Source organism: Zalophus californianus, chromosome 1 (genome assembly GCF_009762305.2).
Source record: "Zalophus californianus isolate mZalCal1 chromosome 1, mZalCal1.pri.v2, whole genome shotgun sequence".
In the NCBI taxonomy this organism is placed as follows: domain Eukaryota; kingdom Metazoa; phylum Chordata; class Mammalia; order Carnivora; family Otariidae; genus Zalophus; species Zalophus californianus.
In genome coordinates this window covers 149,736,404-149,760,110 of record NC_045595.1, presented here as the reverse complement: position 1 = coordinate 149,760,110, position 23,707 = coordinate 149,736,404, and the positions used below count along the sequence as shown (strand labels likewise).

Sequence of the window (23,707 nt, the reverse complement as noted above, 5' to 3'; positions counted from 1 at the left end):
GAGCCCAAGGCAGACACTTAACCGACTGAGCCATCCAGGCATCCCCCCCCCCTTTTTTTAAGATTTTATTTATTTATTTGTCAGAGAGAGAGAGAAAGGCAAAGTTGAAAAGAAATACAAAACCATACCAAAATTAAGAGAAACCATCTTTTTAAATACGGGGTTTTTTTTGCCAACTTGCCTCTAACTACTTGATTTCTAAAGGGTTTAGTAGTTACTCTTCCACAGTTTAATTGTTTTGTCATTTCCTAATGCTGCTGATGCAATGATGTTTTCTGTAGGATGACAAGCTGCTGAGATTACAACATCTGTATGACCTTGTAATTTCTGTACAATCTCTTTAGTCTGAAGGTTCCAAATGTAAACCAGATTATCTTCTGAACCAGACACAATCCATTTTCCACCAGTAACTGAAAAATTGGCAAATATGCAGTATTTCTCATTCTTATGACCAGTGTATGTTTTCAGGCATCTGCCTCTGCTATAATCCCACAGTTTAAGAGTATTGTCCAAAGTTGCAATCAGAAGGTATCTTCCATTTGGAGAAAATTTTACAAAAGAGATAGGAGGGTTATCATCATCAACAAGTGTTTTTAAACACTGACCTGATGCAGCATCCCAAATTCTACAGACACCATCATAGCTACCTGACACAATCAAGGACCCGCTACAATTAAAATGAACAGCAGAAACTGGGTCAGAATGAGCAGACAAAGTCTTGAGGCACTTTCCTGTTTTCACCTCCCATATTTTCACACTCTCATCAAAAGATCCTGAAATGATGAGATTGGATGATGGATTGAAATTACAGCAAAAAACATAATTACTATGCCCCTTCAGCGTTTTCAAACATTTTCCAGATCTCACATCCCAAATCTTTAGCGTTTTATCATCTGAGGCAGAAACAAGGCGACTGGAATCTGATGACCAGGCAACATCTGATATTTCCAGATTGTGACCATAAAGTGTTTTCTCATACTTTCCATCATAGGCTCCCCAAATTATAATTACTTTGTCAGCAGAAGAACTTGCTAGCCATTCTCCATTAGGACTAAACTTAACCGATGATACTGCATCCATATGCCCCACGAGAGTAAATTTAAGAGCATAGTTTGGTTTTTCAGACATTTGCTTGCTCCGATTGGCTGATAAGGGGAGGCTCGACTCTGCTTTAGCATCTCCTGCCTCCTTTGTCGCCATGGTTCTGAAGCTCCAAGTCAGTAGGTGAGGTAAGCGTCCGGCCCTGAACCAGGCAGCCCAATATTCTGACTTTCTGCCCAGCAAAATGAAGATAAAAACATCAGACTCAAAAATAAACGGTCTTTTAGTGATTATAGTTTCTGGGCTGTCTTTAAACTACCCTATACAACGATTCAGCAGCACGGCTTGGACCACTTCCCTTTTTTGCTTGCTTCCTCTTTCGTAAACAAATACTTGAGAAATAATACTAGAAGGGTCCAATGCGCTGTCGGCAAGTGAGGTGTTTTGGGTATTTTGTGAACGTATAAAGCCGTGCAAAGTGACGAGGGGCGTGGGTGATCTACAAAAAGTATTTTTTCACCGCCCCTCCCACAACTCCGAAACATTTAGAACACTGAGCAAGCCTACCAGTCAGACAGACTTTCGGTACTTGAGCATGAATGAATCGCCGCTTAAACGATTTCAGGAAGTCAAAACAAAACAAAACAAAAACCTGTGCAGGCACCATGAACTGCGGCCCGGGCGCGCTGCCGTCCGCGGATAAACACTGGGGCGCACCGCCGCGTCAATCCAACCCAGCTGGCAGGACGGTGGAGCGCATGTGCACTCCAACTTCGAGCCGAGATGACCAATGGGAGAGGTCTGCCTGCGCTTGCGCAAAGGAAGGCGCTGGCGTTTCCTTCCGGTCTTCTTTGGCGGAAGCTACCCCACACAAATGCTGGACTTCCTTCTTTTCCGTGTCGGTAGGTGTACTGGGCTTCTCCCAGACCTCACTGACTAGCGTCGGTAGCAGTGAATGTTTCAAAGAACATTCATTTCTTTTTGGAAACCGTATCACGAGGAAGAACTGAATTTTCCGATTCTCTTAGTGGAAAGTTAAGCCCACATTTGGCACCTAGCTAGCCGTCCATCCCGGGGACTAAGCAGCCGCTTCGCGGGCGGCTTTGGTTCTGCTCCTCTCTACTCTTGTGGTATAGAGCCTGGTGGCGTGTACTTAAGGCTGCAGATAGGCAAGGGGAGCTTAGCCGAATATACGCCCAGATTATAAAGCTTCTGGTTTAAAAGTTTTGCGTAAACGTTTCGGGAAGCAATGTGTTGTGGGCCTCCAAAAGCCAGTGCTTAGGGCATGGTAGTGCCGTGGAAACGAGCAAACGTTTTAGCATTTCCTTATGCCTTAAACTTTTTAAGAGAAAAGGTCAGATCTGCATAGGTGCTTGAGACCGAAAAAGACCTAGAAGTTGGTGGAACGTGGTTAAGAAATGTGTAAAGTTAACTCGTAATTGGATTTAGAGAGTTGATAGTTTTAAGAAATGTTTAATGGCCCTGAGAGTGCTATGTAAAGATGTATGCTTTTCAGATGTTAAGTTACTATCTTTAAACAAGAATAAGTTTACCGGGGTGCCTTTCTGGCTCAGTCCCTAGAGCATGCGGCTCTTGATCTTTTGCTCTCCGAGTCTCGAGTTCAAGCCCCACCTTGGGCGTAGAGCTTATTTAAAAAAAAAAAAAAAAAAAGGTTTACCAAAAAATTGGAGGCCTGATGAGTTTTTACTTACCTGTAATTGTTCAATAAAGAGAGCTGAAGTGTGTTGTTTACAAAGTTTCCCCCCTCTCCGAACTTAAGTCTAGAGGCAAGTATCTCTTTTTTGTTTTTCTTTTTTAACGTAAGCTCAAGAGTCGCGTGCTCTACCACTTAGCCCGCCAGGCGCCCCGCGGCAAGTATCTCCTGATGTTTTCTGTCAGCCAACAGTTAAAAGCATTTGGAAACAAATTCCCCTATCCTATGTTTATTAGGGATAATTGAAAGTCTGGCCTTTAAATGAGGCACGACATAATTAAATCACCTATAATAATCGACTGTAGTAAAAACCTCATTACCTTAAGACCCTACTTCTCTAGTTTGGAATTTGGACAAGCATTGGACAAAAGCTTTAGTCTTAGCTAGTGCAAATTAATGGTATAACGATAACGTGGTGCTGGGAATAGGAAGAGCATCTTTTAAGTGGATTGGCACATCCATTTATATACATTAAATTAGGATGCTTCTTGGATATTTTTTAAGGCAAGGCCACCATGGACCTTTCCCTCTGTAACATTTTAAAAATAACTTTTCCCTTTTATGTATCTTAAGGTTCAGTTATGATGAACTGCCTCTTCCCTCTCCTTTCCTTCTATTAGCCTGAATCCTATGTTTTTTACTGGGAAGCTTAGAAACACTCTTAAGATTCTGCATCAGTTGAGACTATTTTCATTTTTATTAACTCATTAAAAAGTAAAAGCTATAGAGAACAAAGTGTAGGCTTTGTTCCAAAGATTTTAAGTAAATTTGTATTTTTCCAATAACTGTTCTGTGCACTAGGAGAGTAAAGAAAGAAATTAGACAAGGTAAATTTGACATGAGGGCTAGGGTGGGGTGTTGGTGGAGTATATTCTAACAACCCACTAGAAATATCACAAAAATGAGAGGGACGGGGACAGTCAGGAATGTCTTGATAGGAGGCGCCGCACTGGCTCAGTCAGTAGAGTATGCCCCTCTTGATCTCAGGGTGGTGAGTTCAACCCCCCATTAGGGGTAGAGTTTACTTAAAGTGATAGGAATATCCAGAAATAATTGTTCTTCAGATTTTCCCAGAATTTGAAGAAATTTCCACTATTAAAATCCATTTCTAGATGTCAGAATTTTTTGTTTACAAATAGCGTCAGGAATTTGTAAAGAAATTAAAGCTCTGAATATACTAGGTAAATCTTTTTATTAATCATGTTCTAATATTAATATGTAGTGCTGATATTGTGTCTTTATGAATTAGGCCTAAGAACTTTTTTGTAGTTTAGGTCCTTGGGAGGAGGGGAGCATCAGCAATGTGGAGTGTGAGTAGGGAATACTGATACAGGTAAATCCAAAGTGGCAGAAACCATAATTAAGAGCTGTGCATTTGCTGCTTTCAAGCAAAATTCCTCATAAGGTACTGTTTTTAGTGATTTCTATTTTTGCTGCTCTTAATCTTTACCAGAGAGGTGATTTGGAAGTTTCCCTCTCTGTAGAAATCAATTTGTTTTCTTTAGAGTTCCCGGAAAAGTTTTAGAACTGAAGGTCTCAATGGTTGAAAGGTTGATTTCTCTTCCCCTCCGTCAGGTTTGCAGATATGCTAAATAGAAATGCCACAAATAGGTCATTTTTTAAAATAAATTTTTTTGGTATCTATGTCAGGACTGAGATTAAGTCCTATTTTAAGGAATGTCTTGACCGACTCCCTTCATAGCAATTCCTAAGCAATTCCAGTTAAGCAGTCTTCAAAAATCAAGCACAACAGAACTATGTACAGTTGCTTAGGATCGCTAGCAATTTAAATCTATTAAAATCTAAATATGGAGTGGCCCAGAATTTATCTAAACTGAGACCTTTTTCAAAGTGAAAGGGGACACAAATAATCAGCTGTTAATTGATCTAAAACCTGGGACTATACCTAGCAAACCAGTATAATCACTGACTTCTGGAGGACTCTCATAAGTCACAACTTAATTTTGGAAAATTCTACACTGTTTATATGGTAACACCCCAGACTGCCCACATCTTTCTCAAACCCTGTGCTTTTCTTTCCCCACCACTGTGGTCTCCTGGGTTTCTGTTTTCTCCTCACCCATCACTCTAATGCTGGGCCCAAGTGGTTTAGATAAGGCAATGATCCAAACTGTGGATTCCCACAGGCTTCCTTCCTCAGGTTAAATGGGTATAAAGGAATTTAGAGTAATTTTATTCTCTGCAGAAACATTCAAGATCACAGATATTACCATATATTGATTTTAAAATGAGAACAGACTTTTTCAAATTGGCAAATGAAATAAGGGGCAACAATCACCTACACTAGCTTTAATAAATTTGTAAACTCAGCCATTTTGTACTATAGATGACAGTGTAGTCTGCAGGAACTAATTATATTTTAAGATTCTGTTTTCAGAAAAAAATACCTGGCCAGCAGAATCTCTCAGCAAGACATTCAGTAGTAAAAATGAAAAAAAAAAAAAAAAAAAAAAAAACCACCCTATTTAGTAGCCTAAGGCAAGCACCAGCTTCCATCTAAGTTGGATGTAATTGGCAAAAAAGTTATTTTTCTTAACTTTAGAGTAGGTCAGAAGAGATTAATGTGCTATTTTTGATAATACAAACACATGGGGTTGATTATATATATGTTATCCTGTAAAATATATCCGTAACTTTTCACAGAAGGCATAGGGTTTTTTGTTTTTATATAATGAATGGCTATGACAATGCTTTTGTAAACTTCAGTCAAATCATGTCCTCCTGAAAGGTAACCACATGTAAAACATACATTGAGACACTAAGTCTAAGAGTTGTTATTAATTCCTGGTTTCAAACAGCAGCATAAAAGAATTCCTTTGAATTTTCTTTTGTAACCAAGTACCCTTTACTAATATCACATCGATGCATATTCCTTCAGTCATTTAGTATTTATTGAATAGTCTACTATGTGCAAGGCACTCACCCATGGCCTGACAGACCACATTCAAGTACAAAGAATCATCAGATCCATTCCAAATCAAAGCGTAAGAACACTTTGAAAAACAACATATAGTGGTCATAATGATGAAGTAAGCAGAACATAACAACATACATTAAAAGGTGATCTAACTTTTGATACTCCTTGGGACAGTACTCCTTTAGGAAGTCAGCTGTGTTAAATTCACGTCCATGGATGGCACTGCTTTCTAAGGCAGAATTCTTCATTCCAAAGCCTTCTCTGTCAGTACCTTCTACATTTAAGTTTGTTGAATGGAAACATGTTTCTGAGTTTATCCATTATGCTACTGAACTCAAAATCAATCATTTGCATATATATTTTTCGACTTCTGTTGTTTTGTCAGGTCATATACAGAATTTTAGCACCACAGAAGGGAAAAAGAAGTTTGGGCTGAGAGGCTCTACATTACCAAATTATGTAACCTAAAAGCAACTTCATACCTTAGTTATTTTAAGGGTACTCATGAGAAAAGAGCCAGAAAGACTGGTCTGACAAAAAGCTGGTCCAGCTGGTGCAGTTGTGTAAGTCTAGTTCTGGGAGTTCCTAGCCCAGAAGAACACCACCTCCACTGTGACCGCTGCTTTCTTCCAGACACAACCTGCACCTCTGTCCGTACTAGACAGTGTATGAGGTTGTGACCTTGGGGTAAATTCTCCTAAGTCTTGATTCTGTCACCTATATCATAGTGACAGTTATCTACCTCAAAGAGCAGTTGGAGAATTAAAAAAGAAAAAACGGAAGCCCTTACCCAGGCACCTGGCACACAACAGAGGCTCAAAGACTAGTTGCCTTTTTGACCTGTGGGGAAACAGACTGGGACTTCTTTTTTCCTACCCTCAGTTGACAGCAAAACTTCATCTACCTTTAATCTTTTCTTCTTGCCCCAAACTTCCAAGTTTTATACCCAGTAGCAACTTGATATTTTTAAAATTATCATATAATACTTGCTTTACTTCATCAAACATTTTTGTGATGTCCTAGTACTGTTATTACCTATCCTTTTCTGACAAGAAAGCATATTATAGAATACTGTCTGTATTAGAGGAGACTTACTGTACTGGTGTCCCATCTGGCTTTCAGTTACTTGAACTTTAAAATATATATATATATATATATATATTTTTAAAGGAATCTCTATTCCCAACATGGGGCTCGAACTCATGACTCTAAGATCAAGAGTTTCATGCTCTGACTGAGCCAGCCAGGCGCCCCAGGAGAAAGTAATTTTTTTTTCATTCTTTTTAATTTTTAAATTTTTGTTTAAACTTTCTTTTTTTTTTTTTTTTTTGGTAGTAGGCTCCACGCCCAGCGTGGGTTTGAACTCACGACCCTGGGATCAGGAGTCACATGCTTTACCCACTGAGCCAGCCAGGTGCCCGATAACTTCAACTTTTGATAGAGAAAGGTAGCCAAATATATTTCCCAGCATGGCAGATACTTATTTACTCTGCTCAACTAACAACAGATGAAAGTGGCTCTGTTAATTTCAGATGGCAAAAAATTCAGATTTGAGACTTCATATATAGATAGGTATACCTATTTCTAAAATGAGCAAATTTTGGAATGCAGGAGGTAGAACATAGTATATAAATAAGAAAAGCAAACAATGCCCCTTTCTAAAAGTGGATCCCTTTTCTTTACTGAAAAACGTCCTTACACATCAAGATTTCCTATAATGAAAAGCCCCAAGCCCTAAAACATCAATATGCAATGACTTGTCTACTGATAGAAAAAAATGTTCACAAAACTAATCAGCAAGAAAGAAAAATCTTTCAACTCGAGGAAAACCCTTTCATAATGCAACCCCAAACTAGGAGATTATAAATAACTGAAATGTTTGTTTAGCACTAGAGAAGTAAATTCAACGTTGCCTGTGAGTGGCCAGATACAACAGGATTTAATTGACAGTATGGTTTCTAAAATAGATTACATATTTTTTCTCAGGCAAAATCAGCAACAATCTGGAATAATAATTCAAATTTATTATGGGGTAATTGTCATTGCTTATATTTGTGACAATATGAAAAAATGGCCCAGAGCCCATTTAGCTTTATCTGGCAGATGGAAGAAACAATCCTAGGGCAATAGTTTTCAAAAACAGTATAGCTGACAAAGGTTTAAAAGGGCCCTACTTAGTGACAAGAACATGAATTAAAGTGTTCCATAGAAATTAAGGTGTTCCATAGTGTCTCCAATTAATCTGTTTTCCCTTCCTGGTTTTTCTCAATCTAACCATATCTACCCTGCTGGTCCTTCAAATGTAGGGTGTCTTTATATCCTAAATGCTTTCAATGCTTTTTTTTTCCCCACCTAAGTTTTCACTGAATATACTTTGAAAGTGTGGAGGAGGAAAAGGGGGGGGTGGATAATTAAGCTACTTTCCCCCCTGATTAGTACATATTGCAGAAGTTTTCCTGTGTTGAAATTAACATGCTTTTGTAATGAGTAATATCTTAGTGATAGGGTTTCAATAAATTCAATGTAAATTAATAGAATCTGCCAGGCAGAGAACTAAAATGAGGACTTAGTTACTTCCTGAAGTCTCATTTCTGTAACCAAAAAGGCTGCTTTATCAGTTCCAGCAGTTATGCTGGGATTTAACTTTTAGTTAATTCCAATTTTTATATTAAGAACATTTTATTGCAAAAAAAATTTAGCTCATCTGTCATGAACTTCCAAGACAGGAGCAAGATAAATTCCTGTTTACAACAGAAAATGGACCACAATAGTTAAATGGACTTTGTTTAATTCATTCACTGAGACACCTGCAATTGCAAAACTCCCAGTGTATGCTCTTCTTACTAACCTGGGGAAACAACTTTGTGTGCTTTATCCTTTTTCAAATTGGTTTATCAAAAATGAATTGAAATTTTTAAAATTATCCAATAGAAGGTACATAATTTAAAACATCCTAGAGAAATGATGTGTTACCAGTGATGTACAGGTTAAAAAAATTCAGCCACAAAAAAAGTCAAAGCTAAAAACAAGATTTTTACTATGAATCAGTGCTTCTATTACCCTTCTGAAAGAAGTTATATTTTAATGTGATGTAAAGGCAAAACTGAAAGCTTTTCTTTAAATTAACCACCTAATTTGTCCCTAAAATTACAAAGAATCAAAGTCTTTTACAGGTCAAGTGCAGTAAACTAAAATGTCCTTTCAGCACAAAGCAGCACTAAAAAAAGTTATAGATGGGAGTTGACTAGTTTTGCAGTGGCTGCTCCATCAGTAACAGACAGACATCAGACCGTATCCATCCAGAGCACAGACAACTACAGACTAGATGCGAAGAATGTGTCACACACTTGGCTGATAAATGTCCTTTGTCTTTGTATCTTTCTACTTTGAATGAAGTGGATTTTTTTTAAAGTTTAAATCAGGTCACGTAAGTTGGCTGTTTAAATAACAACATGATGAGGTATGAAAGCTCTGAATATCCCTAACATTCAGCAGGATTTACCAGAGATGTATAATAACCTGTCAGGGGGACTTCCAAATAGTTACATTTTGGGGTTATAATGAATTCTAGAAGAGGACAAGATTAAAGAGGTTTAAAAGGGTATTCTCTGCAACAGAAGTGAGCGACTTTTCCTTCAGAATTCATTTTGAACAGCATATCAACAAAAAAATCTTCTCTGATAGTGTGTCCCAGCATTGAGTCAAGATGGCCAACTAGCACCAAGAAGTCATATTGAACTCAGTTGCAGTTCTCTTGGCAATTAAGCTTATATTTTCATTCCAGTCCAAGCACAAATGTGGATCACTGAAGACAGTACTGGAAGCGCCATTTGCAGGTACATTGCGGTTATCATTAAATGAGCCAGAAGATAGAAACTTTTTATTTTCTGGGTGGTCTTGACTGGGCAGTACTAGTAGATGAAATGAAATGATTAGGGAACAATGAGGTTATATTAAAAAAAAAAAAATCCCTGCCCTTATTTGGGTTGAATAGGTCATGTTGAGAAGATGATTATTTGTTTAAGATAAGGATGCTACATTAAAAGGATCATATATGCAGCATGAATACATTAGAATCAAGCTGCACCGGGCTAAGAAAAAGAAGTTTCCCTAAGTTAACCTTTAAAAGTATGTGTTATCTGCCAGTCACAGAGGGGAAAAGCACCTAGGGTGAACTCCAATTTAATGAGGACCTTGATCAGGACCACAAAGCCTGAAACATTTGTTTTAATGCAGAAACACAGCCTCTAGTCACACTGGTTGAGTCTGGGAAAATTGGAGGGATTTTTTTGTTTTTTGTTGTTTACTTTTTTATTGAAGTACAGGATATTGTTTCGATTACTAAGGATTCTAAATCTTCATACCAGCATTAGAATCGAACCACTTCCAAATCCTAAGACACATAAGACCAAAGAGAAGCAATAGCCATACAAATTAATGTGCCCCTCTCCTTTCTGCTCTAAGGGAATCTTCAAACCAGTATCACATTTAAGAGTCAAAGTGTTAATTCTTCAGCATTCCTGACAACTAGAAAGCACATTCACTGAAGGCTGAAGGTGAGGGAACGGATGGTTTAACTTTAATATCTGTGAAGAATGGCGCCAAAAGAGGAAAGAAAACCATCCAGTCTCAGTAAGGATTAATGCAAATTTGGCTAGAAAAGCCACCAGGTAATCCAAGGGTTCACTGTGGAAGAACTCATGAAAAGTACTCTGAAGTGTACACAACAGGTCTAGACATCTCCCTTGTTGCAAGTAGTTGTGTGAAATTCAAGATAAAGGTTTAGTCTCATCTTTTTAATATCAAGTGTTTTTCCCCACTTTAAAGGGAATGAGGAGTCCTCTTTTTCCCCCACAAAGAAAGGGAGCCACATTAATATGTGTATAATCCCATGACTCTTATATAAGTGCGGATCTCCAAAGCCTAGGGATTTTCCGTAAGAGTGGGCCGTTCTGGTTACCCTGTTATTAGAAGGGTATTCCACCACAGAGAGCCAGAGGTTTTCCAGATGTGTGTAAGAGAGCAGGTGCGCAAGGCAAGCAAATGAGCGCAAACAGTATTATGGAAAACATTTGAGAAGTTAGCTCCATGAGGACTGTGGGCTCCACAAGAGGACTTGACTGGGTAGCCTGGTCTGACAGGAACATGAAAGCAGAGTATTGCTTCAAAGCTGGAAACCTTCCATAGGAGCCTCACACTGCTGGAAGATGTACTGCTGCTGGCTAAGGTCAACCTGGGGCGCAATGCTGCTGTCCTCATCCTCGGTTCCGAAGTAATGCTCGATAAGATCAAAGGCCTTCTGGTAGATCTCCTGGTTTTCATGACTCTGTAAGAACTCAATTTTATCCAGACCTAGGACGAAGAACAAAGAAAAATCTGTGTGTATGTGTGTGTATACACATGTATTCTTTTATCTGTTGGAAATGAAACTGTGTTTTGCCATGTCTCCTTATTGTAAAGGAAGATTTCCTTCTCTACTTATATCTCGTTGGTATTTTTTAACAGCATAGAAAGTATCACTGGGATGACATCTGAATGCTAGTATTACAAACTGACATCTTAAACACATGCAAGCAACAGCCAGTCCCCAGAAGCAGCAATTTCCCTAACAGTCTTCACACATCATCCAGTGGCTAAGGCCGGTAGCAGAAGTGTTCCTTCTGAACTGTATCTGTGACCTAATTAATTCTTGGCTCTGGTTCTATCAACTAAGTTCTGAGCTATCCAATATGTCAACAGATGTATAGAATACCCTTAAAAGAGGCAGAATCAATTTCTACTGCTTAAACTAAGAAGTCCAACTAGAACAATAAGCCAACACATTCCCTTTACTAAGTTTGAGCCCATCTGAGCTAGGCTTTTCTTTTACTTGCAGCCATAAGCAACCTAACTGCTACAGCAATACCAGAAATAAATGTTAATATTGCTCAAAGGGAAAAAAAAATACATAATCATATACATCGCCATGTTAAAATATATGTACATCAAAAAATTAACAGTAGTTATTTCTGTGGAGAAATATCTCCAGGTAGAGAAACATTTTTCTTTATGCATTTCAAAATGTCTTATACTAAGCAGATATAGCTTTTATAATTTTTTTAATGGTAAATTGTTAAAATCATTTTGGAAAGCAGTTCTGCACTATCTGAAAAACTGGAAGATGAACAAACCCTATGATCCCTAATTCCAATCTTAGGAATAAACAAACCCTAGAGTAGTGGTTTTCAACCCATAGGTTTTCAACCTATGCATTAAAATCACAGAGGGAACTAAAATGTACACTGGTAAACCAATGACTAAGAGTACAGTTAACCCTGAGATTGGAAGAATGAAGAAACCAAAAGGCAAATAGTGACTCTTCAAAACGAGAACTCTAAATCTTAGAGAGAAAAGGAGTCGAATCCGGCATCATCTATGGTAGATGCAGATGTTCTTGAGCCTCAGACGGACCAGTAAGAATACAAGAGCACCCACAAGGGCAAGCAGAGTCCAAGGACTAGGAAGAGCCTTAGAGCCCAGTGTAAAAATGGCTAAACTGAAGGATACTCACTTCTCTTCACAATTAATGCATATTTTTTTCTAATAATTCTACCTACTAAACATTATTATTCATAAAAGAACAAATTTTTCATGAGTTTGTGCTCACTGACAGATATGGACAAGTCAGAAAAGCAAGAAGTAAAATATAATTTCAGGACATCTATTAAACACTCCATCTTACCATATGCTTCTTCAATCAAAGCGCAGTAAGGGTTAATGCCAGTGCCATTCCTTTTGGCTTCTTGTTCTCCAAGCCTCAGGATATTTTCCAAGCCATTTAGGGCAACCTGTACAATCTTAGAGTCCATGACTGTGAGGAGATCACAAAGTGGCTTGATACAACCGAGTTCTACGAGGTACCTAAATACAAAGAACAATTTAGTCAAAGCTTTCAATTTCATAAAACTTTTATGAAATAAGTGGGTCATCCTCAAACTGTACAGATAAAAATTAGCACCCATTCAACCATATAGGCTACATCTCATCACAAAGCTACAAATAAATGAAACAACACCAGTCCTCTAACACCATCTCCATTTTTCCTCCTCCACAATTACTGGACTCCAAAAAAACAATACCCTCTTAGTCTAAATATGAGCAACTCATCAAAACAGTATAATTTTGACTGATTTCATCTTTGTTTCTGTAGAACCACACCTCTGAAACAGGTGCTAAAGCCACCATAGGCCCAACAGGCCAATTCTATTTTGTACAAAGATCTCTTAAAACTCCAAGAAAACAAATAATTTAAAAATGGGCAAAAAATCTGAACATACCTTTCACCAAAGATCTGATGGCAAATTAAGTAAGAAAAGATGCTCAACATCATTAATATATGTCATCAGGGGACTGCAAATTAAAACAATGATGCCACACCTATTAAAATGGCTAAAATGCAAAACACCTGACAATACCAAATGCTGACAAGAATGAGGGGCAATAGGAACTCTCATTTTTTTGCCGGTGGGAATGCAACATAGGAACTTTGGAAGACAGCTTGGCAGCTTTTTACAAAGCTTTCTGTACAATCCAGCAGTCACACTGTGGACACTCACCCAACTGAGATGAAAACTTAGGTCCACACCAAAACCTATACACACACATTTATAGCAGCTTTATTCGTAACTGCCAAAAAGCCAGAAGCAACCAAGATGTTCTTAAATAGGCAAATGGATAAACAAACTGTAGTATATCCAGACAATGGACTATTATTCAGTGATCAAAAGAAATGCACTATCAAGCCATGAAAAGACATGAAGGAAACTTAGACATGCTAAGTCAAAGAAGCCAGTCTGAAAAGACTCCAGACTATATGATTCCAAACATGACATTCTAGAAAAGACAAAACTTTTATAAAGACAATAAAAAGTGGGGTGCCTGGGTGGCTCAGTTGGTTAAACGTCTGACTCTTGATTTCAGCTCAGGTCATGATCTCAGGGTTGTCCTGGGCATGGAACCTGCTTAAGATTTTCTCTCTCCCTCATCCCCTGCCCCTCTCCCCGCTCCCCTTAAAAAAAAAAAAAAAAAAAAGACAATAAAAAGTATAGTGGTTGCCAGGGATTTGAGGGGTGGGTGGGGATAGAGGAGTAGTGAGGAATAGGTGAAGCAGAGGGGATTTTTTAGGGCAGTAGAACTATTCCGTATGGCACTACAATGGTAGAAACAGAACATGCATTCACCAATACCTATAAAACACAAAAATTGTATACAACACAAAAAGCTTTCAGCTCAGATCATGATCTCAGGATCGTGGGATCAAGCCCCGCATTGGGCTCCACATTCAGTGGGGAGTCTGCTTCTCTGCCCCTCCCCTCACTCATACTCTCTCAAATAAATAAATCTTTTAAAAAACAAAAACCAAGCCTCTTTTACGATTACAAATGTTAGTTGCAAATTTGAAAAACAGAAAAGCATAAAGAAAAAGTACACAGAGATTAACCACCACTATTATACCCCACTATTGCTTCCTCTGCGTCCTAATTTTTATGAAGGGCACCCACCTACCATTTTCTCCAGTTACCTTTGACTCTTCCCTTTCCTTGCTTCTTAAAGCCTGCCAGCAAGTCCTACAGATCCTTTCCTCTTGTATTGAGACCCATATCTCATGCTACAGCTATTAATCCTGGCTGTACACTATTGCAATGGCATCTTACTTGCTCTTTCCTCTTCAAAATACTATGTTCTTCATTAATACTCTCAAGGCCAAAGATACTGAGTCTTCCCATTAAGACTAAGGCCTTCAGCCAAGCTTCCAAAGCCCATCAATTACTTAATTCCTCATCTTGCAAAAGACTAACCTATAGCAGGGGTGCCTGGGTGGCTCACTGGTTGAGCGTCTGCCTTCAGCTCAGGTGATGATCTCAGAGTCCTGGGATTGAGCCCCATGTCGGGCTCTTCCCTCAGCAGGGCATCTGCTTCTCCCTGTCCCTGTCTGTGATATCTCTCACTCTCTCTCAAACAATAAAAGTAAGATCTTAAAAAAAAAATAACAGCAATATTGATTTGCCTCTTCCAATAACATTACCTGTGCACATTCCTTCACACATCCCCTCGTGCTGTTCGCTCTCCAAAATAACCAAATCTCTACCCAAATGGCAAGTTTCATCTCTTCCATGAAACTTTCTCTAATTCAAGGCAATATTCTTTATCCCTCATTCTTAAGAACCTATATATTAGTATTTGATTATATGTAACCTAAAATTATGGATATTTCCTAAGTTACTCTAATTGGTTCTTGCATCTAAATCATGTCTACTCAATAAGAATAAGCAAAACCACACAGATGTCTTTTATCAGTGATAAAGTCAGTTTATTTTCTGTAATTTGGACTAATATTTTTGTAATAATTTTTCAAGATAACTCCATCTGGTTAAGAAGAAATTGCTAGATTGATAATGAACTTCATTAATATAAACAGCTATGCTGAATTTTAAAAAGGAATAGTAAGTAGCCTTTCTACTCTTCTTTAACGGAGCAAAATACCCCTGAATACTTTCTGATGAAATCTACCACAGTATTTTAGAAATGTTTTAAAAATATGTGTACAGTTTAACCACTTCAATTATGAAACCATATTATAACTTCTACATTACTCCTTACTACTACCATGACTGGGATAAATGCCGTTACCAGTGGTGGCACACTTAAAATCACAGTACCCCAGAACCAGAATCTTGGGAGGTTGAAAAAGACCTTAATCTCATAAAAAGTGCTTCTGAAGACCACTTGAAATCTTCCTTGAAAACTTGTCATTGATGAACTTTACCAAAATAGTTATTTGCAGTATTAATCTATTTTATTATTTCAGGTACAGAGTTATCTTCTGTACCTAATCAACTTCTGAAATGTTAGGACTACCTTTTACATTTTTAAACTTCTAACAGAGCACTAAAAATTAGTATTGGTTAATTAGTGCCAACATTTAACCCACAAAGCAACAATATGAGAAGTAGCTGTATTTTTCTGACAGTATATATAAGGGAGGGGTTACAACTTCACTCATTTAGAAATATCTTCCCCTCATGTGAATTTCCCACAGAGAAAGTTAAGGCAGGCTAAGAAGAGTCTAGGTTCCATTTTTCTCTTCATCATTTATCTTTTTTAATCTGCAATACTGAATGTCCATAATTTAGCATTTAATTATATGATGTCTTCTTTGAGGAACTGATTCCTGTCCATACTTACGCCTTCTCTAGTCATTAAGATTATAAGCCACCCAGGGGGCCATTTCAGTCTCAAGCCAATACAGCTCTCTCCCTTTACTGAACATTATACAACTTTAGGAAACACTGCCTCTAGTGAATTTGTCATTTTATTCTCAGATATACCTCTCTTTCAAAGTCTGATCCAAATCTTTTTAAGACATCTAAACTAATAATAGCAAGTTAGATACCAAAGTTGGACTCTAAGGATTCTACTAGTAACCTTCTAGACTACCTAAGATTGTTCTGACCAGAAAGCTCCAGAGCAGACTAAAGCCACCCTATAAATACTTCCATTCTCTCAAACCTCAACTATGCCTTACTTCTATTATCCTGGAATTATTTCAGCAAGAAGCAATGGGAGAAAAATTAAATATACATTTGAGTCTAGTTATGAAACTCAGAACAATCTTCCAAGAGGTCAGAATTGAGCATTCATAACTAGTAGACATAATTTTTCCTTTAATTTACAAGATGCTACCTGGCTAGTACTTACTTGATCTGTTCAGCTGATCCTCCAGAAGTTGCATTTGTGATGGCCCAAGCTGCTTCTTTCCTTGTCCGAAACTCAGCGGTTTGTAATATACTAATGAGGGCTGGAAAAATGTTGGCATCTATCACAGTCTGAAATTAAGAATTAAATGAAAAGGGAAATCACAAAATTTGTAAAAATGTTCATGATACTAATTATAACTTTTTAGCTAGCTTCACTAATGACACCCCTCTACCTGTTAAAAATTAACTGGAAGGAGTTTAAGTCCTCTTACCCATAACCTTTCAACTATACTTGGTATCACTGGTAATATTCTCTTTAGTCTGGGATCTTACAATCTCTTAGTTTTTTCCCCCGAGTTCTTTTCTCTTTGATTGTCCTCTCTTGTTCCACCCACAGTAACAAATTACAAAAGTTCAATTTCCTGTTCCTCTGCTACTCGTTTCTTTCACAGCATCCAACTCTGACACGTGTGTTGTAACCCTCTAGCCCTCACTTTTGGGTGCTCCAGCCCAAGGTGGCCAACAGCTTGCTTCAGATCTGCTAACCACTTCAAACATCATCCACCCCCGCTATATTAGGTGTCTTCTCAAACCTCTCTTTTTGTATTTATAAAGGCTCTTTTTGTATTTACTTATTCTAAATTTTATCAGTCACTAAGTCTCCTTTACATTCTCAATTTAAAACATCAGGAGCCACCTTCTCCTTCCTTTTAGCACTGCCGCAATCCTATTCCAACCTACCACCTCCCGCCCAGATTACCAGCATAGCCTGTAGTTGGACACAGTACTTTTACTCACTCTCCCCTCATATATGAACACTGAAAGTCTGCCTCAAGTTACTTCCCTCATTTTTCTCCTAAGCTCAAAAACCTAAAATGGGTTCATATCATTTCCTCTACTAAGAAACTGAGAAATTCTATGTAAGAGCCTGAGAGTAGCAGGCAATCAGCTACAGCTGAAATCACCTCATATGAACTGCTATAGCTATCAATCTCAGTCCCTGGCAGCATTCTGGGGATGACTAACCATGCTTTTGTTTGTTCAAGTTTTTATTTAAATTCTAGTTAATTAACATACCGTGTAATATTGGTTTCAGGAGTAGAATTTAGTGATTCATCAACCATGCTTTCCTGATCAAGACCTCTATTATACCAGTGAAGAAAGTCAACAAAAGTTTAGCAGAAAGACACTTCATCTTGATCCTGTCATTTACTAGGGGTGCCCTTGAGCAAATCACTTTATCTGATCCTCAGTTTCATCCTTAAATGTGAATACTGGATGAGATAACCTCTATGACTCCACTCAGAGTCCCATAGGTCTGTCTTTTATCTTTTATAACCAGTTGTTTAGCCTTTCTCATGGCCTATGGTGAACCCTTCAGCCCACTGCTTGCTTTATCTTCCACTTGGGTCACTCTCCCACCTAATATAAGAATAAAATTAAAAGGCAGATAACCATTTAGAGAAAAATGGGTCCCCAAAGGTTTTATAAAAAATGAAGTTATCCAATACATGGGGCCACTAGAAAAAAAAATATCTTACTTGGCAAGAGTAAAGCCAATCTGTTGAGTATAAAGATCATCAAAACATTTTGAAAATATAAGACATTATCTCTTGGGTCTTGGCAAATCATCAAATATTAAAGGCAAAGGGAAAAACCAAGACCAAAGTTTTAAGTTTCAAAAGTCTGAACTTCTGTAAGGTAGGCTAAAAAAAATAAATAAGTAAACTAAACAAGACAACAATGCTGGAAGTTAATGGTCTCCAAGACAATAACGAAAAAAAATTTTAAGGCTAATTGAAAAAAAGCTAAAACTTATCAATAAAAATAGAAAAAGACAGATGCTATGGGATTACCTGAATCTGTGCTCTATTTCCAGCTGTGATATTAGATATTGTCCAACATGCTTCCTTTTTGATAGATTCCTTTGGGCTACTCAGCAAATGCAATAAACTCTGCAGAGCTGAGCAATTCAAAATTACCTAAACGGAAAAGTTTGAAACTTATTCTCTATTGATCCAAACAGAAGTAAATCTTTAACTCATTTATTTTAGGAACAATATAAGCAAAGAAATAATGTCTCCCCTTGAAATTTTAGAACTTTATATATGTAAAAAAGTATTCAGTGCCAATAAGAATTAGTTTCTAAGATTATCAAAGCAGTTTTGTTATACACATTACAATTGTACAACCGCTGCTTAAGGCATAATAATGTATTAGTCCTTCACCTTCCTGTCCCTTACAGGAATTAAAAAGACTTTTGGATGGATAAATAGATCAAGTGGCCAGAAATTCAGAAGTGGTCTCAGATTTTTAAGTCTTCTGATAACACTCTACCTGGTAGTCAGCAAATACCTACTTAATGAAGTAAACCAAATGCTTTAGAGGACACAGATAAAAAGAGTATGTCCCCAGCTATCAAACAGCTTACAAAGGTGAGGGAGAATAAGACAAATACATATGAAGGAGATCTAGTCTACCAAAACTAAACTCGTAAGTTATAATGACTGAAATAATATGTGGTGGGCTCAAGAATCAATCACTGAATAATAGCTATCTAGTCCAGAAACAAGCACAGGTATTTATGAGGAATTAAATATATAATAAAGATCCTCCAGAGGTTAACTAGTTGAAAAACATTTTTTATTTTTGAAAAGTATTTTTTCATTACCAAAATAAAGAGTAAATATACAAACACACCATGAAACAGAAGAAAAAAATATCAGTAAATAGCTGGTCTGGGGATAGTGAAGGACTTTCCAAGCATAAAAACAATGGAAGAAATTACAGGGGAAAATAAAATTTCATCAAATAGAAATATCTGCATGTCAAAAAAATACAAAAATTAAAATGCACACTACATAATGTAAAAAAAATTGCAATAGATAAGAGGATTGCTGTCTTTAATATGTAAATTGTTAAAAGAAACTACAATTTTAATAGATTACCTACCTCACAAGTAATGAAAGAAATGCAAATTAAAATAAGTCATTTCTGCCTATTTAATACAGCTCAAAAAATAATAAAACGTGGTTAAAGCAGCACAATCTGAACAGTGTAAAAGATACTACCGAGCAATTTTTTAAATGCCAAAGATGTGATCTAGAAAATAAACATGCCAAAAAATAATTAAAAAATAAACCCATCACAAGTTAAAGACAATACTTGTGGAGTAGTGAGGAAAAAAGACTTTGCAGGGGTGGGGGGAGTGCCTTGAAACACCGATAGGATTTCACAGGCAAAGAAGAGGGAGGACGCAACAGGTAAGAAAGGCTGGAAATGAAAAAGTGCTGAGGCAAGCTACCACAAAGTACCAAAATAAGGAAAGAACAGAGCAGTGAGGCTTATTAAGGAAGAGTTCTATAACCCCAAAATTAACAGTAGGCTACAAGAAAGAATGAGACTAAAATCCTGAAGTACAAATTCTTTAGTCTTTCAAGATTCTTTATCTCATAGTCATTAAAGAAGTTCATTGTTTCTGAAAGGAAGGTAATGTGCACAAGGCTGTTTTAGGAAAGATTAGCTGTTACGAGGAAGAGTTCACTGAGGGGTAAATGCTGGGGAGAATAGAAGATGAATGAGGTAGGCACAGCAACGACCCTATGTGTGAGAAAACATGGACCAAACTAAGGTAATTAGATGAGGACACTGAAACGCTAAGAATCAACAAGAGCTGGTGACTTTGCTATACAAGATGTGAGAGATGGAGACACCAAATATGACTGCAAAGTTTCGGCGGGGGGTGAATAGTTACCTCATTAATTAAAATGAAAAAAAAAAAAAAAAAGACTTGGAACCGGCTTTCTGGGGGGAAGAAGATAAACTGTCGAGAGAGACGTAAATGTGAGACATGCAAGCAGAAATATCTAACAGGCTACTGGAGACCCAGGAGTAGAACTTGAGGGACATCAGAACTAGATGGACAGATACAAACTTCATTCAATAACTTTTGAGTCCTTACACATTGTGCGAGGAACTTTTAAGACTACAGAAGGACAAAAATGAACAAGATTGACACCATTCCCCGCCCTCGAAGCTCACAATCTAGGAATGACAGTTACAATATAGTGTGGTATGTGCTATGAAGAATGAAACAAAAGAAGGCACACCTAACTTAAGAGTCTGGCAGCAAACAAGGCCTCTCAGAGAAAATAATATTAACAGGAAGACCTGAAGAATGAGATGACCTTAGCGGCAGAGTGTGGATTCATGTGAGGGAGTGGTTAACAGCAGGGATGGGGATGTAAGCATACGTTCAGTGGAGACAGAAGCGTGTATTAAAATTTAGGGCTGAGTGTGGTCATAGTGAATTCAAGAAATCAACATGGCAAAAGCACAGAGCACAGCATGGGGAGGGAAAGACAAACTTTTTTTGAATAGCAGATACACTGACATGGTTTAAAAATTCAGAAAGTATTAAAGGACATCAGAGGCAAAGCCTCCTTTCCATTCCCATACCCCAGCAACCCAGGTCTCCACAGACACAATCAATGTTATTAGTTTCCTGTGTTTCCTTCCAGAGAAGTTTTATGCAAATATAATCAAGCATATATGTTGTTTTCTTTTCCTCTCCTCCCTGCCCCCTTTTATATAAATAGTAGTAGATTCTACACACTTTCTGCCCCTTGTTTTTCTTTTTAAATGATAAAACCTGGAGATATTTCTGAATCAGTGCTTAAGAGCTTCCTCATTCTTTTGCATAGCATTCCATTAAACAGGTGCCAGATTTTAAAGGATCTCAAACACCCTCAAAGGACAATAGGGGACCATAAAAAGATTTTAGGTAAGAATGACATGATGAAATTTGCATTTTATAAGCATCCCTCTGGTGATACGGAATGGAACAAGAAATGTCTGAACTAAGCACTGCAAGAGGTAAGTGGAAATGGCACCTAGTGACTAATGAGAGAGGTGGACAGGGAATGATCCAGCTAATGTACAGGTTTGGGGCATGGTCAACTCTTGGTGTCATTCACTGAGGTAGGTAACATAAATAAGCAGATGCCCAGATATACCAGGGAAAATAATGAGTTCCCTTCTGGATAGCATAAATTTAAAGTAACTATTAGAGTTGGAAGACACCTTCAAGTACAAATCCAAATTTTAGGGATTAGAAAAGTGCAGACATTAAAGGCCTTCCTGCGATTCAGGGCTGGGAAACCTAATTCTCAATTCCCAATCAAGCTGCACCAGGGTGATGGTTGAAGTTATAAATAAGATCAATGAATAATTATCCCCTCCAGGGGATAATCCATAAACATGAAAGAACAGGAAAAGGAGCTTGCTAAGGAGAAATGGTCAGTGAAGCAGGAGACCCAAAACACTTCAACACCACTGAAGCCTAGGAAAAGAATGTTAACGACAATGCCAGTGCATCTCAGAGATAAAGAAAAATAGCCAGAACAATCCACTGTGAATGATATATCTTGATACAGAAGATGAATGGAGTGGGGAGGGGTGACATTAAGAACAAGGAAGGAAGAATCCTCTTCACACTGGAGACTTAACCATGTGCAAAGAAAAGGAAGCTATTAGAGAGGAGATGAAGCTGACACAGAAAGGATGCTACTGGAGGCTCTGACCCTCACAAGAACCACTTCAAGTAGAGGGAGTAGTGGGAAATAAACCTGACTAACCAAAGGGTAAGTTAAGTCATAGGGGAACCCGAAATTGCTATAATAAGCAATAGGTCAAGATAGAGCCAGTGAAGGTACTGAAAGTAGCTAAGGCAACATTTTTAACAAACATTAAAGAAACAAAGTGTCAATCCTCCCTAATAACATGGAGTTAAATACTCTAACAGAAACATAATCATGGGGTTCAATGTACTGTTTCTGAAGGAAAAAACATAATCATGGGGTTCAATGTACTGTTTCTGAAGGAAAAAAAAAATAGTTACCACTTATTCATACCTGCGTCTGAATATCATCGCCTGTGACGATGTTTCCCACAGCCCGCAAAGCAGGAGAAACCACTTTATAATCATTATGCCTGCAACCATAAAAAGAAATATGAATCCAACACTTCCATCCTTAGTCTTTCTTTTTTTTTAAAGATTTTATTTATTCATTTGAGACAAAGAGATACACAGAGAGAGCATGAGCAGGGGGAGAACAGAGGGAGGGAGAGGGAGAAGCAGGCTCCCTGCTGAGCCAGGAGCCCGATGTGGGGCTCGATCCCAGGACCCTGGGATCATGACCTGAGCCAAAGGCAGATGCTTAACCATCTAAGCCACCCAGGCGCCCCCTTAGTCTCTTTTCTTTAGGGCTGAAATCCAAACCAAATAATGTGACATGACTTTAGAGCACAAAGGTCCCTATGGTGGTTCTTAAGGGAACCCTATGAGGATGGGTTTGGTATTCCCTGGAAGAGCTATCTCTCCCTTAATTTAATATTTTTGAATAAAAACTACAAATCTTTCTTAATAGTCTTTCCCAGGTATTCTATCACCTGGGTTACAAGATTTCCCTCTCATTATTTAATATGGTTTTCACTTCCTCTTTACTATCTTTTTAAGGGGGGGGGGCAGCAGAGGGTGAGAGAGAGAGAGAATCTTAAGCAGGCTCCATGCCCAGTGCAGAGCCCGATGCAGGGCTCATCTCACCACCCTGAGATCATGACCTGAGCCCAAATCAAGAGCAAGACACTTAACTGACTGAGCCATCTAGGTGCCTCAGGATGGACTCTTTTTAGTGGCAATATGCCTTTTGCTATCTATCCAGTCGTTGGTCTCAGGTCATTAATCATTAGCTTAATTACACAGGTCAGAGTTTTCCAAATGTTCCTGCTGAAGAACTGTTCACACCAAAAGAATGAGCAGTTCTTTATATAGGCCTCCAAACAAACAAACAGATTTGACATCAATGTAAGTAACAAAAGAAAGCAGCCCAAAGCACAATAAATCAGTATAACACATTAATATTTATTAGCATCTAGAAAACTAATAAACTGATACAGGGACAAAAGAACAGACACACTCGAAGATATCTTACATCAACAGCTCCACAAGTCTCCTACATACTCCTGCATCAATGACGGCTTGAATTTTATCATTAGGTCCATCTGACAGATATGAGAGGGCCCAGCAGGCATCAGCCAGTACGTCAGTGTCACTGACAAATAACAACCAGGAAAGCACATTCAGACAGGGGGAAACCTGTAAAGGGAAGATGATATGATAATGAAATTCAACAGAATAAAAGCTAGAAGTGAGGTGAGAAACCCCAAAAGGCAACCAGGCACACACACGGTAACTTCTGGGGTGATTAATACTTCTAG

The 23,707-nt window shown here is 38.0% G+C and overlaps 2 protein-coding genes across 3 annotated transcripts in view; both read right to left on the bottom strand.

Annotated features, from left to right (window-relative positions):
• On the bottom strand, positions 1-1,765 carry WDR5B (WD repeat domain 5B). The gene is made up of 2 exons (XM_027587910.2): positions 1,609-1,765; positions 1-1,273 (listed from the first exon to the last, which is right to left on the bottom strand). Exon 2 carries the CDS (start codon positions 1,198-1,200, stop codon positions 208-210), a length of 993 nt encoding a protein of 330 aa, XP_027443711.1. The 5' UTR covers positions 1,201-1,273; positions 1,609-1,765; the 3' UTR covers positions 1-207.
• Positions 1,766-7,613: 5,848 nt separating this feature from the next.
• KPNA1 (karyopherin subunit alpha 1) overlaps positions 7,614-23,707 on the bottom strand; it is a 68,027-nt gene continuing 51,933 nt past the window's right edge. For both annotated transcript variants that reach the window (XM_027583536.2, XM_027583535.1), the window contains exons 9-14: positions 23,422-23,585; positions 22,342-22,420; positions 18,286-18,411; positions 16,431-16,558; positions 12,415-12,593; positions 7,614-11,045 (exon numbers count right to left, since the gene is read on the bottom strand). In XM_027583536.2, coding sequence (XP_027439337.1) covers positions 10,858-11,045; positions 12,415-12,593; positions 16,431-16,558; positions 18,286-18,411; positions 22,342-22,420; positions 23,422-23,585 — 864 coding nt within the window. In that variant the 3' untranslated portion in view covers positions 7,614-10,857. The remainder of the gene's footprint in view (positions 11,046-12,414; positions 12,594-16,430; positions 16,559-18,285; positions 18,412-22,341; positions 22,421-23,421; positions 23,586-23,707) is intronic.

What these genes read in the sequence shown, in the direction of transcription:
- WDR5B (XM_027587910.2), bottom strand. Translation starts at nt 1,200, where the DNA reads ATGGCGACAAAGGAGGCAGGAGATGCTAAAGCAGAGTCGAGCCTCCCC.